At 40.3% G+C, this 15,422-nt stretch overlaps 1 protein-coding gene across 1 annotated transcript in view; it reads right to left on the bottom strand.

The window, feature by feature from the left end:
• The window catches only part of MMS22L (MMS22 like, DNA repair protein), a 141,520-nt gene extending 138,363 nt beyond the window's left edge, over window positions 1-3,157 (bottom strand). The window contains exons 1-3 of the mRNA XM_039467936.2: window positions 3,019-3,157; window positions 2,246-2,484; window positions 988-1,113 (exon numbers count right to left, since the gene is read on the bottom strand). Coding sequence (XP_039323870.1) covers window positions 988-1,113; window positions 2,246-2,409 — 290 coding nt within the window. The 5' untranslated portion in view covers window positions 2,410-2,484; window positions 3,019-3,157. The remainder of the gene's footprint in view (window positions 1-987; window positions 1,114-2,245; window positions 2,485-3,018) is intronic.
• Window positions 3,158-15,422: the final 12,265 nt, after the last annotated feature.

The raw sequence follows: 15,422 nt of genomic DNA, 5'->3' as shown, positions 1-15,422 counted from the left end.
GTCTTAAAAGATAAGGGAAAAACTTTCATTTTTATTAATTGAGATGACGCAGTGTTCAAGGTTTTTTGTTTGTTTGTTTGATGCGGAGTTTCACTCTGTCACCAAGACTGGAGTACAGTGGGTGATCTTGGCTCACTGCAACCTCCGCCTCCCAGGTTCAAGTGATTCTCCTGCCTCAGCCTCCTGAGTAACTGGGATTACAGGTATGTATCACCATGCCCAGCTAATTTTTCTATTTTCAGTAGAATTAAGGTTTCACCATGTTGGTCAGGCTGGTCTGAAACTCCTGACCTCATGATCCATCCTCCTTGGCCTCTCAAAGTTCTGGATTATAGGCATGAGCCACTGCACCCGGCCGTGCTCATGGTTTCTAAAAGGCCCATATTTTTAAGAAATTCATACTGAAGTAACTATGGGTGAGATGATATGATGCCTAGGATTTGCTTAAAAATACTTAAGTCAAAAGAAAAGGAGACAAGACAGATGAAAGAAATTAATAAAAAGTTGTTTACTATAACTGAAGGAGAGTATATGGACGTTCATTATATTATTCTTTTGTGTATGTGTAAAATTTTTCATTGAAAAATTTTTAAGTGTTGTCCAAATAGAGAATTAGCATTTCCATTACACAGTCTAAACGATTTATTTATAAAGATCATACTCTAAAGATCACTGAAAGACTATGGCTATTGAACAACAAAAGTATTTTAATTTTCTTTGAAAATTATAGTTGAAAGCCTCAAATATTTGTCAATATATGATTTCAAATGCAAAGAATAAAGATTCTCAAAATGAAATGCAACTCATTAAAACCATTACTCATCAAGTGTTGCTGCCTGATTATTGTTACTGGTAAGATAATTAAGTGAGCAACCAGCACAATTCTCCTGGTCTTTTGTAGTATCAGTATTAGAAGCCACCCAACAATGTAGTTTACAAAAGTGAACAACACCTACACTTGCAGAAAGTTAAATAAGAAAAAAATACCTGAATAAATGAAAGAGCTCTCTGGATGAATTCACCAATGCTGTTTCAGTAACCCACTGAATGCCAAATATTTCCGATGTATCTTCTTCAAAATTAGTTGGTAAAGGATCAAGATTCAAAATTAATCTGAAATGAAAATTATGTTTTAATCTCATAAAAAGTATACTAAGTAACATAATACAACAGCTCTTTTCTTTACATCATTTGAATCCATGTTATACATGACATGTATAAAAAGTCAGAAAATGCCTTGGTACTTTACACATTCAAGATTACAATAGCTAGGCTGTATTAAAATGTCAATCTTCCATATTGATTAAAAGTATAACTGAAGTGCAATGTAACTTAAGAGGAAAAACTGGCCAGGCGCGGTGGCTCACGCCTGTAACCCCAGCACTCAGGAGGCTGAGGTAGGAGAATCACTTGAACCCGGGAGGTGGAGGCTGCAGTGAACCGAGATCGCACCACTGCACTCCAGCCTGGGAAACAGGGAGACTGTGTCTCAAAAACAAAACAAAACAAAACAAAAAACACCAAGAAAGAGTCTAAAAAACGTATTTCTGCCTGTCTTCACCAGTGGTCTTCAGTTGCAGAATTTCATCCTAGAGGGGACATTTAATTTTTAAAACTGCTAACAGTTATTCTGAGCCATGTCTGGAAAATTGTATCCAACTAATGAAGGTGGGTACTCCAAGGTCTCTAACAAGGTACAATTACAAAATCAACAAAAATTAACTTCCTGACTGAAACTGCCTCAGCAGGTATTACCAAAACATTTCAAGAATAGCAGTTTTACTGCAGTATGTATGTACCTGCCTGATGTAAAATAAGTCTATAAGACTTCTATACATATAGGTAGGATTAGAAGGAACAGGGCAACAAAAAATGCTTGTCTTTCTTAAAAATTACTGGAAAGCTTCAGAATATCATCACACTCTTTCGAAGGAAATACCATTTCAAAAGGCTCAGATAGTTAGGAATTCACTTGAATTAAAAGAAAACTTAGTGCCCAGCTCCCTACAGTAAGGAAACATCAGTTACCAAGGAAGTTTTCCCTAATACACAAAATACTTTACATATGCCCTTACCAAGAAGCCAACAGCAGAACTGATATTCATTTGTACCCTTATGATATACTAAGCTGATTTATAAAACTTTGTTTGGTGAACACCAAAGTTAAGTTGGCTGAAATGACAACTAACATTCCTAAAAACTGGTGAATAATCAGATGAGGGAGAAAAATCTGAGTTTTACCTACCGCTTAAGGGCTCCACTGCAGAGGTAGGATTCTCCAGAAAAATGTTTTCCTCCTCCTCTGTTGTCAACAGCACAAGAAAAGCAAGGAGGTTTGCACCACTCGGTCCCCAGCTCCAGCTCTAAGCTGTCAGTCAGGAACGTCGGGGAAGCAAAACAGTTCTCCATTGTTTACTTCATGTTCTGAAATGTTTGAAGTTCGTCGTATCCATAAGGGCTCCAAAGAGAAGGTGGAAGAGATTCCTGGAGGTGGGGGCCGAGAGACTGGGGGTTACCTCACCAAGTTCCCAAGACGTCCCCCAGCACGAAGGAAAAACAAACGAAAAACCCAGACCAAAACCCAATTCTTCTCCCCCGCCGCTCCGCCTATCAAGGGTGTCAGAACTTAAGACAAAATGCACAACCAACTCTGGCTGTGGCAGGGACTGCAAAACCCGCCCACTAGATCCGACTCTGCAGCCCAGGGCACGGTGAAAAGGAAAGAAATGTTTGCAGGACAGAGCGTCCTGGGCTCGCCTCGAACTGCGCCCTCCGCAACGTCACTAACCCGCTCTCCGCCCGTTTCCCAGCAGCAGGGTAGAGAAAGCCCCCTCGCCAGCCGGGGGTGGACACCAGGAAGGCAGCCCCTGGCGCCAACCCCGACCCTCCCGGCCGGGGGCGAGACCCACCATGCCCGCGCCCAGCAGCACTCGGGTGGAGAAGGCGGGGAGACGGCATCCCGCGCACCCGGCTGCAGCCGGGACCCCGGGCGACGGTTGCCCGCGGTGCCTGTCGTACCTGCTCACACTTCCAGCCCCCGAATTCTGCCTCCTGAGACCCCAACTACAACCAGGAATCTGTGGAGTCTAAACCGCGAAGAGGCGAAATTCCCGCCACCGCGCGCCCGCGTACCGGAAAGGCGGGGCCGAGGCGCAGCCGGGCCCCGGCAACCAATCCCGTCGCGTCAGCTGCGCGGAAACAGTCGGCGCTCCACGATTCTCGCGAGAGTCTGTCAGCTGGGACAAAGTGCGGAGAAACTTTTTTTTTTTTTTTTTTGGTATCTTTAATTGGTGCGTTCGGCTGGAAGGCGGGGGCCTGGTTAAAAAAAAAAAAAAAAAAAAAAAAAAAAGAGGAACTGCTGCTGAGGCGGAGGAGAGGAGGATTTAAGGACTGTGGGTTTCTCTTCTGGCTCGCCCGAAGGGAAGAGATTTAACTCCAGTGAGTATGAACTGAGTGCCTCGTTCACAGCCACAGTCGCGCTGTCGCCTCTTCTCGCTCTAGGGCCCCCAACTCTTGTTAGAATGCAGGATACCTTTTATTGTCCATGGACTGTGAGGCAGGCCAAGTGTAGCAATGAATTTTCTCTGTAACCGATGGAACAAGTAAACAGAAAATTAGGTGGGAAAATTGAAAAGCACTACCAACCAGCTTGACCTAATTGACGTTTATAGGTGAGCAACCCAACAGTAGCAGAATACTCTCTCTCTCCCCCCCGACACACAACACTTCTTAGTAGCAGAATACTCTCTTTCTCTCTCTCCTCCTCTACATACACACACACCACTTCTTAGTAGCAGAATACTCTCTCCCTCCCTCTCTCTCTTTCTCTCTCTCTCTCTCTCTCCACACACACACACACACACACACACACACACACACACACTTCTTACAAGAAAACTCCAGGCCAGAGCAGGCACAGTGGTTCATGCCTTTCATCCCAACACTTTGGGAGGCTGAGGCAAGTGTATCCCTTGAGACTAGGAGTTCCAGACCAGCATGGGAACATGGGTGAAACCTGTCCCTGGCCCCTACAAAAAAAATAAAAAAATTAGCCAGGCATGGTGGTGCTCGTCTGTAGTCCCAGCTACTTAGGCTGAGGTGGGAGGATCACTTGAACTGGAAAGGTCAAGGCTACAGTAAACTGTGAACGTGCCACTGTACTCCAGCCTGGGCATCCAAGCAAGACCCTGTCTCAAACACAACAAAACAAACAAACAAAACCCTCCAGGCCTAATGGTCTTACTGGTACATTCTCCCAAACATTTAAGGAAGGAATAATACAAATTCTATACTAACTCGTAGAGAAAATAGAAGGAGATTGAATGCTTGTTTTTTGAGGCTAGCACCACACTGCTATCAAAACCTGACAAAGAAAAGGCAGCTACAATCTGATACCACATGCAAACATAAAGGCAGAAATGTTAGGAAGCAAAATCCAGCAGTACATAAAAAGGATGACAGATGACAGCCGGGTGTGGTGGCTCACGCCTGTAATCCCAGCACTTTGTGAGGCCAAGTGGGCAGATCACTTGAGGTCAGGAGTTTGAGGTCAGCCTCACCAACATGGTGAAACCCCCCGGTCTCTACTAAAAATACAAAAATTAGCTGGGTGTGGCAGGTGCACCTGTAATCCCAGGTACTTGGGAAGTTGAGGCAGGAGAATCGCTTGAACCCAGCATACGGAGATTGCAGTGAATCAAGATCATGTCACTGCACTCCAGAGTGAGACTGTCTGAAAACAAACAAACAAACAAAAAGGATGACATATGACAAGAAAATTAGATTCATGTTAGGAATACAAGGTTATTCAAATGTCTACAAGTAATCAGTTCATTGTATCAACAGTCTATTAAAAGAACAACGATGTCATCTCAATAGATGCTGAAAGAACAGTTGAGAAATTCAACATCCATTCATGATTAAAAAAAAAAAAACTCTCTGCCAACTAAGAATGGAAGAAAACTCCCTACCTGATATGTGATATCTGACAAATCTGCTAGTAACATCATAATTAATTATAAAAATGAATTTCCCTAAGATTGAGAAAAAGGCAATGATGTCCACTTTCAACATTTTACTGGAGGTAACTAGTCAATGCAATAAGGAAGAGAAAGAAAGAAATGTCATATAGATTGGATAAGAAGAAGTAAAACTGTCTTGATTTTCAGATGACATAATTATTCATATAGAAAATCCTAAAGAATCTCTACAAATATCTATAAAAACTATGAGTTCAGCAAGGTGGCAGAGTTCAATGATATACAAAAATTTAACAAAATATGCACCAGATTTTGTTTGTGAAGGATTGCAAAATATTGCTGAAAAGAAATCAAGAATATTCAAGGAAATAGAATGAGATAGCATAATAATAAATTGGAAGACTCAATATTATTAAAAGTTCTTCCAAAATTTATCTATGGATTCAAAGGAATGCCAATCTAAATCCTAATCACAGAGGAATTTCTTTTGTAGAAATTGACAAATGCATTCTAAAATTGATATGGAAATGCAAAGGGCCTAGATGAACCAAAACAATTTTGAGTAAGAATACTGTTGAAAGACTTCCAGTACCTGATTTCAGAACTTATGATTAAGTTACAATAATCAAAACACTGTGTTTTTGATCTAAGATTAGACATAGCCAATGTGATAGAATAGAGAATCCAGTAACAGGCCCCATACACGTTTGCTCAAGTGCTTTTTGTCAAAGGTGAAAAGGATAGTCTTTTCAAATAGTGAGAGAACTATTAGATACTGATCTACTTAAAACTGAACTTACCTCATATTATAAAATTTAACTCAGTAAGGATCATAGACCTAAATGTAAGAGTTAAAACTCAAAACGTTTAGATATTCAGCTTGCTAGTACACAAGAAAATACCAGCAAAGAAAAGCAAAAAATAAGGCTAGTCCACAGGAGAAAAATCAAGTGTGTGTGGTATGTCTGTTATGATGTCTGTCATGAATGAAAGAATGGATAAGCTATGTCAAATATTGCTGATAGGTGGAATAATAAAATAAAACAAATTAATCATTGAGATTGGTAAGAAATAGGTCATTACTAATGTTGGTGAAAGCCATTTAAGTTGAGTAGTTGGGGAAAAACATCTGATTGAAGTAGGTTGTACAGAAAATGGGAGGTGAATCAGCAAATACAGAAACTTTACCTAGGAATTTAACTTACAGCATAAAAATTAGGGCAGAGGGACATATAGGAATCAAGAAATGGTATTTTGAAGATAAAAGATGTTAGAACTTATTTGTGAGGCTATGGCAATTATTAAACGGAAAGAAAAAAGATGATGAACAAAAGGGGAATAATTGCAAGAAAACAGGTATTGAAAAGATGAGGGAATAGTATACACTATGCAGATGATATATCAACCTCTGATAGGGTCAAGAAATTTTTTTATTGTAATAGGAAGAGTAAACAGTATACAGATTAAGATGGCTGGAAGTGTTGTACTAGGTGTTGGAAAGTTGAGTTGTTCTTGTTTTGTTCATCTATTTCTCTATGACACATCAACTGGAAGTAAGAAGAAAAAGTAATTGTTAGAGATTAGAGAAGAGGTGTGATATTGTCATATTGGTGAGAATTAAAGTATATTTACTAAGGAAAGATAATAAGAATGTCTGAAAGTGTTGTATTATTTGAGATTTGTGACAAAAAATTAGAGTTCAGTCATAATGGTTTTGCCATTTTCTCCAGCACCATTCAGCTACTTGGTAAAAGAGGGGAGGACAGGCTGGGCGCAGTGGCTCACACCTGTAATCCCAACACTTTGGGAGGCCAAGGCGGGTGGATCACTTGAGGTTAGGAGTTCAAGACCAGCTTGGCCAACATGGTAAAACCCTGTTTCTACTAAAAATACAAGAATTGGCTGGTTGTGGAGGCACATACCTGTAGTCCCAGCTACTCAGGGAGGCTGAAGCAGAAGAATTGCTTGAACCTGGGAGATGGAGGTTGCAGTAAGCCAAGATCATGCCACTGCACTCCAGACTAGGTGACAGAGTGAGACTCCATCTCAAAAAATAAAAATAAAAAAGTGGGGGAGGACATATGATAGAATTTGAATGTTGAATAATAAGTGAACCCATTCTGATAATCTATTCTTGTGTTTTCAGATATCAGACTCTAAGTAAAAAAAAGTGTTATGAATGTCATGTTTTGTAGGAGGGAAACTTTTCACAAATTCAACTTAATGTGATATATTCCAATGATTAAAAGGTCTTAGTTTCAGCAAAGTTACCATGATTTTAATTGAAATCTTATTTAAAGTTTAAGACTGTTCCCTCTTATCCCTTAGATGTAAATGAATATCACCTTACCTCTTTAGAGCTCTTAAATCTAGAATTGGATTAAACGTTGTAGCAATATTTGATCAATATTAAATGCAGTTCTAATGATCTTATTATTACAGTTGGCCACTGTTGAGGATACACTGAGATAGTTCAACTCAGTTATGGCTTTTAGTTCTGTGCTGTGCTATTGAAAATACTAGGTTATCTTTATGAGCTATCTATTGCAAATGCTTATACAACCTACCGTAGTAAGGTAGTATGATTTAAACAACTACTTGAGTAGCAATAGGGAAATGTAGTTGCTTACAAAGGAACAACTTTCTGTAAAAGGAAAGAGGACTTTTCATACAACTGTTCAGGGCACTAAGTCATTAACAAGGAAATGCACCACATAGAACCTTGAGTGAGTTTGGGAAGCAGATTCTTCTGCAGTTGAGCTTTGAGATGAATAGACCTGGCAAGTATATAGTAGAGAATTTAATCTTGTCCAAAAAGGAGTCAGGGCCTTTGCCCTTGGCTTATGAAAGGTAATTTCTAAGCCTCTGGAATGTCGTGTCTTATAAGAGTGTCTTTTTTTGCCTGGAGCCTAGGATCACAGAGGCAAATGTGATTTCGGCTGGCAGTTGGCCATGCCTGAAAGATTAATAATGTAATTTAGGGTGGGTCTTTGAGTCACGTGGCATCAGTCAACCTGGAGACTGAGATAAACCATGTGAGTAATCACTCTAACATGCCTGTGTAATGAAGACCCACTAAAACGCTGAGCACTGTGACTCAGGTGAACTTCCCTGGTTGGCAGTATTCTGTGCATATTGTCTCACATTGACGCTGGGAAAGTAATTGTGACTTCACTGTGAAAAGAAAACAGAAGTTTGGTACTTTCTCAGACTCTGCCCTATGTGTTTCTTTTCTTGGCTGATTTGAATCTGTATCATTTCCTTGTAACCATAATTGTGAATATAATAGTTTTCAATGAGTTCTGTGAATTTCTCTAGCAAATTATTAAAGATTAGGGTGATTTTGAGAATCCCTTGAACCTGCAATTGAAGTGAAAATTGAGGGCAATCTAAGTGTGGACTGTCTGACCCCAACTTCACTGTTGGCTAAAGTCTTTTAGCAACATTGCTGCTATATATATAATATATAAATATAATATAAATATATATAAATATAATATTTATATAATATATAAATATATCTAATATAATAAAAATTTGTTATCTTGAGAAACTATGAGATAATAAATTTGTTGTTTCAAGCTACTAAGTCATGGCCTTACTTATTATATGGCAATAGATAATATAATTAATAACATACACTAAAAAAAAATAAATCTTGCTTCAAGCCATGAGTTCAATATCATCTTGTCCAACAAAGCAAAACCCTGTCTCTACAAAAAATTTTAAAAATGTGCTAGGCATGGTGGCACATGCCTATAGTCCTAGCACTTTGAGAGGCAGAAACAAGATGATTGCTTAAGCCCTGGCTGCAGTGGGCTATGATTGCACCACCGCACTTCAACTTGAGCAACAGAGCAAGACCCTGTCTTTAAAAAAATTTTAAACATTAAAAAAATAAATGAAGTGTCCAGGTGTAGTGGCTCATGCCTGAAATCCCAGCACTTTGGGTGGCAGAGGCAGGTGCATCACTTGAGGTCAGGAGTTCGAGACTAGCCTGGCCAACATAGTGAAATCCTATCTCTACTAAAAATACGAAAATTAGCTGGATGGTAGTGGTGCTCACCTGTAATCCCAGCTTCTGAGGCTGGAGAATCACTTGAAACTGGGAGGAAGGTTGCAGTGAGCCAAGATCGACCATTGCACTCCAGCCTGGGTGACAGAGTGAGACTCCATCTAAAAAAAAAAAGAAAATTATAATAAGCACCTTTCAGGTCTCATGCTCTCTATACATCTTTTAACTAACAACCTTATTTTTAGAGCATTTTTAATATTAGTTAAAAAATTTTTTTCATCTTTTATTTTTACAGATGGAGTCATGCTATGTTGCCCAGGCTGTTCTTAAAGTCCTGAGGTCAAGGGATCCTTTCACTTCAGCCTCTACTGTCTATAAAATAGATTGGTAAAAACCAGGTATGTATCAAGAAAAACACATTAATAGGCCAAATTAGCCTTCTGGCTGTCAGTTTGCAACCCCTCAATTCTGTCCTATATCAGAATTTCACTATGCAAATGAAGATGGTTTGGTAAATGCTTATTTTAAATAAGTAAAACTGTTCTGTGCCCTTTACCTTCTGCTTCTTAACACATTTGAAAAGTTACCTACAGATTTAAAAAGGGGATGGGAATAGGACACCTGCATTAACAGTCACTCTAAGACAATGGGGAGTAAAAGAGGGGTGGCTGTCCAAAGCAAAAAAAGAGGGCTATTACCAAAGGAAAGAGCATGAGATGCTCTAAGGCCAAGGCAGCAGATGTCTTCCTGCCCTCTTCCTACCTAGTGGGCTTTGCTTACTTTGTATATACCACTTAATATCACTCTTTCTGTGATGTCACTTCCTATCATAACACCTCCACGTCCAGAAAAGTAAATTATTTTCTGCTTTACTTTTTATAAGTGTGTCATCACCTATAATGTGCCACAGGTAAAATAGCTGGAATATGTCTGCCTGCCTGTTAGAAGCAGCTTCCTTCAGAGAGAAAGATTCTACCACGCTTCTTCTAGGATGAGGCACTGCTTCTTGCCTTGCTTCTAGTCACAATCTCTTGCATTTTTCCCTCAGTTACCTGTTTTTGCCTTCTCCTGCTGTCTTCACAAATTACAGATCCATAGCTGTGTTTCTAAGACTGCAGTAATGATATCTACTGCAACCTGCTTGCAAACTCCTCAACCCCGGCCGTCTTCCAACACTCTACTTTTCTGAACAACGACTATACTGCAGGCCCTCCTAATGTTTTACAGTCCTTTCCTAAACATTCTGAGTTGCATTTTTACATCATACAATGAGTACACGTAGGTTTCGTACATATATATGCAGATAATCATGCCTATGTCTGTTTTCTTACCAGACTATAAGATTAAGATTTATTATTATATCCTCAGGACTTAGGATAGTACCTGCATATATGGTAGGTTCTTAAAAATATTTTTGATTAAATGAGTAGAATGTTACATTTGGTGTTTACTGATAATTATATCTTTTGGAAATTATATGTTTTAGAAATCTTTTTGAAAGATGTTATTATGTCACTTGCTTTGACTCAGAGTTTCTGCTGAGGGACAAACCTGAGAAAAATAGCTGTAATGTACTCATTATTCTAACTGAGGTGCCAGACCAGTATTGCAAAGGAGATGCCCAAAATTTGTTTTTATCAGCAAATTCGCTTTTCTTAGCTAATCGTGTGTGTGTGTTTGTATAAAATAATTCTCTAGGGTTAGGATTTCTTTAGAGATTAAATATGGAAGGCTGCAGTGTTTTCACTCTCCTTTAAGCTAAATAGGGGAACTTCAGAAAATCACTTTGAGAGGCTCACATGTATCTTCTGGCACTCGGAACACACAAATTGATCCCTGTCTGGATGCTGACAAATCTAAAGGCAAAAGGTTGGCTAGAGTAGCTCTTGTTGGCAGGGCAAGGAATGAGTGCTGTGGAAGGAAAAAACTGTATTGTCACTAGGGTAGGGAAACAGTGTGTGAACCCTGAGGCAGGGAGCCAGACCTGGGTTGCTTGGGAGGGAACTTGTCCAAGAGGACTGCTTGCAGGCATCGGGTAGCATCAACAGAGACTGGAAACCAGGTGGCTGGCAAGGGAAGGCATAAATTGTATCAAACCTCTGCTTAAAATCCTGCAGTGGCAAAGTAGAATCTATACTCCTTACCTTTGTGATTTGAGCCCTTCCTGTGCCCACAATCTTATCCTCCACCTCTCTTACAAAGTGTCAGCCACATGGCCTTCTTTCAGTTCCTATCGTATACTGTATTTTTTGCTGCCTCAAAATGTTTGCACAAACAGTGCCTTATGCCAGGACTGTTTTTTCTCTTGCTTTTTCTAGGCCTGGCTCCTTTTTGTCCTTGAGATCTTGGCTAAATTTCCTTTCCTTTTAGAGATTCTCATGGACCCCTCAATTTAACATAAGTTTTCATAATAATTTGAGTTTGGCAAAGTTGCAAATTGCATAAAACTCAATATAACCACAACTTAACAGGAAAAAAGTTTTCTATTCCTCTCAATATGAGTCATGTATTCAGTCTAGATCTGGTAGACCTACATGGTGTCTGAATTCAAGGATCCCTAATCCTGTCTTCACAGTGATTGGCCTCTACTTTAAGTTTATGTTATTGTCCATGAGGGCTGTTCCTGCTGCAGCCAGCACATGTATATTTGAGCTCGCAGGAAGGAGACAATGGGAAGGGCACAGGCCCTTCCTTCTAAGGTCAATTCTGGAAGTTGCTTATACTACATCTGTTTACATACCACATACCACTGGCTTGAACTTAGTCACATACTCCCATTTAGCCCCAAGTTAGACAAGCTGGGAAAGATGATCTTTATTCTGAGTGGCCACATGCCTAACTAAAATTAGGGGATAGGTTAAAATGCATATAAGGGACTACTGATAGTTGCACCCACAAACACCCATCAGTATGTTTTCTCACAGCACTAAGTTATAGAGGCTAAGACTTTTCTTCCTTGTGGAAGCTTTCTTTGATCACTACATCTAAAGAAAATTTCTGTAATTTATTCTTTATTTAATCTCATCAGGCAGAGTAGGGGGCTCAATTACAAGTGACAGAAAATTCAGTTTTAAAATGGCTTAACAAGAAAACGAGTTTCATTTCCATTCACATGGAAGTCATGTAACCATTCTAGGATTTGCATGGTACTCTATGGTTTCATGGAATAGTTAAGTTGTATCAGTCATCAAACTAGCCTGTGGGCTAAATCCGTCTTACCACCTGGTTTTGTAAGTAAAGTTTTATGGGAACACAGCCACTCCTATTGGTTAAAGTATTATTTATAGTTGCCTTCTCACCAGCTGTTTCAAACTAATGGCAGAGTTGAACATTATGGCCCACAAAGTCTAAACTGCTTACCTTCTAGCCCTTTAAAGAAAATGTTTGTCAACTCCTGAGTTACATTTATAGGTTTTCTGAATAGCATGTGTTTAAAGACAATACGCTCCTTGGAGCTCTAAGATTGTTTTTCCTTAGAAAGCCAGTAATTGTAAGAAAAAGTATTTTAAATTTGTTCCTACAACACCCCACCACATCCCCAATATCTTCTTTAATTTCTGTTTACTATGGGAGGTTAGTGAGATGAAGACTCTTTAATTTTCTCATTTAGCATTGTTAGCTATCTAATCGTCATAATATCACCATTCTAAGAATCAGAGTACTAGAGCAGGAAGGTGCCATAGGATAACCCTGTGGGGCACTCTGCTGTGCCACCTAGATTCTCCCTCCAGGGGAAAATACTTATTTCCCCAGCAGCTGAAGTGTTGTCAGCTCTTAGCAGTCAACCCTTTTTAAAAGTGCTTTGGGTAAAAAGTGCTTGCTCAAAGTGAGGCATCTGTCATCTTAACTGTTGGCACAAATGTATAAATGCCCAGTCTTCCCTCTTCCTCCCCTAGCTTGGGATACCTATGAAGGGCCATCCCAACTTCCAAGCTCCTATTAGTTGACCAAGGCCTTATTGAGGCTCCATTGCAGCCCAGCATTTCCTTCTGCCCAATGCTACTTCTCTTCCTTCCAAGTTGTTATTCCCAATAATATACCTTGATAGATTTCTTGCATATTAATCTCTACGTTAGAGTTTTCCTAGGGAACCCCAACAACAAAAATAACCTAATCCAATTTTCTGATTTTGGAAACTGAATCTTGTGGACTTTCTAAACCATAGAGATGGGAAGAGGAAGAGCCAGAATTTTGGAGCCCAAAGGTTCGTGTCCTTTCCACAATAATATGATAATTCATTTAATTGCCAGAGTGGTCTGATTACTGTTTAATCCCTTGAGCTTCTGTAAAAAGCAAAACTTAAAGAATCTGAGAATTATTATAACTTCCACTTGATATTTTGATAATGTAATATCAAGAGACTGCATTAATTAAACTTTACTCAGATCCGTTCACTGGGTTATGGTGGATGAGGTGGAGTGAAGATTGTTTAAAGATCAACATACATGAGTTTGATTCCCACATTCTGCACTTTCTAAACTGTACAATCTTGGTCAAAGTTCTTAGACCTTCTTAGTGTAAGATTTATTATCTGAGAATTGGATGTCAACACTACTTTTTAGAGGCATAGGAGACCTTCTTCTTATTCTATTAGTTTAGTTTATCTGAGAAGTATTATCCATTCTATTTTATTGCATTCCATTCCATGAGGAATAACTGAGAAATCTAAGATATTTTCATCAATATAATAGTTAAAGAAAAGGTCTGGCTGACAAGATGTCTAAATAGGAACAGCTCCAGTCTGCAGCTCCCAGTAAGATCAATGCAGAAGGCAGGTGCTTTCTGCATTTCCAACCAAGGTATCCAGTTCATCTCACTGTAACTGGTTAGACAGTGGATGCAGACCGTGGAGGGTGAGCCAAAGCCAGGTTGGGCATCGCCTCACCTGGGAAGTGCAAGGGATTGGGGAACTCCCTCCCCTAGCCAAGGGAAGCCCTGAGGGACTTGCCGTGAGGGATGCTACATTCCAGCAAACATATTATGCTTTCTCCATGGTCTTCACAACCTGCAGACTAGGAGATTCCCTCAGTTGCCTATACCACCAGGGCCCTGGGTTTCAAGCACAAAACTGGGCAGCCATTTGGGCAGACACCAAGCTCTCTGGAGGAGTTTTTTGTTCATACCCTAGTAGTGCCTGAAATGCCAGTGAGACAGAACTGTTTACTCCCCTGGAAAGAGGGCTGAAGCCAGGGAGCCAAGTAGTCTAGCTCAGCAGATCCCATTCTGACAGCAAGCTAGGATCCACAAGCTTGAAATTCTCACTGCCAGCACAGCAGTCAGAAGTCAACCTGAGATACTCAAGCTTGGTGGGGGAAGGGACATCTGCCATTACTGAGGCTTGAGTAGGCAGTTTTCCCTCACATTGTAAACAAAGCCGCTGAGATGTTTGAACAGCTCCGCAAAGCCTCTGTAGCCAGACTGCCTCTCTAGATTCCTCCTCCAAGGGCAGGACATCTATGAAAGAAATGTAGCAGCAGGGCTTATAGATAACATTTCCGTCTCCCTGGGACAGAGCACCTGGGGAAACGGGACGGCTGTGGGTGTAGCTTCAGAAGACTTAAACGTTCCTGCCTGCTGGCTCTGAAGGGAGCAGCAGATCTCCCAGTACAGCAATTGAGCTCTACTAAGGGACAGACAACCTCCTCAAGTGGGTCCCTGACCCCCATGCCTCCTGACTGGGAGACACCTCCCAGCAGGGGTCAACAGACAAGTCATACAGGAGAGCTCTGGCTGGCATCTGGCGGGTACCTCTCTGGGATGAAGCTTCCAGAGGAAGGAACAGGCAGTAATCTTTGCTACTCTGCAACCTCTGCTGGTGATACCCAGGCAGATAGGGTCTGGAGTGGACCTCCAACAAACACCAAAGACCTGCAGCAGAGGAGCCTGACAGTTAGAAGGAAAACTGATAAACAGAAAGAAATAGCATCTACATCAACAAAAAGGATGGCTACAGAGAAAGCCCATCTGAAAGTCACCAACATCAAAGACCAAAGGTAGATAAATCCATGAAGATGAGGCAAAAAGACTGAAAATTCCAAAAACCAAAACTCCTCTTCACCTCCAAGGGATCACAAGTTCTTACCAGCAAAGGAACAAAACTGGATGGAGAATGACTTTGACAAATTGACAGAGGTAAGCTTCAGAAGGTAGGTAATAACAAACTCCTCCAAGCTACAGGAGCATGTTCTAGCCCAAAAAAGAGGTTAGAGGAATTGCTAACTAGAATAACTAATCTAGAGAACAACATTAAATGACCTGATGGAGCTGAAAAACACAGCATGAGAACTTCATGAAGCATATACAAGTATCAATAGCCAAATTGATCAAGCAGAAGAAAGGATATCAGACAGAGATTGAAGATCAACTTAATGAAATAAAGCATGAAGACAAGATTGGAGAAGAAGGAATGAAAAGGAAGGAACAAAACC

The sequence above is a fragment of the Saimiri boliviensis genome, chromosome 4, assembly GCF_048565385.1.
Source record: "Saimiri boliviensis isolate mSaiBol1 chromosome 4, mSaiBol1.pri, whole genome shotgun sequence".
NCBI lineage: Eukaryota > Metazoa > Chordata > Mammalia > Primates > Cebidae > Saimiri > Saimiri boliviensis.
This window is presented reverse-complemented; position numbering and strand designations above follow the sequence as displayed.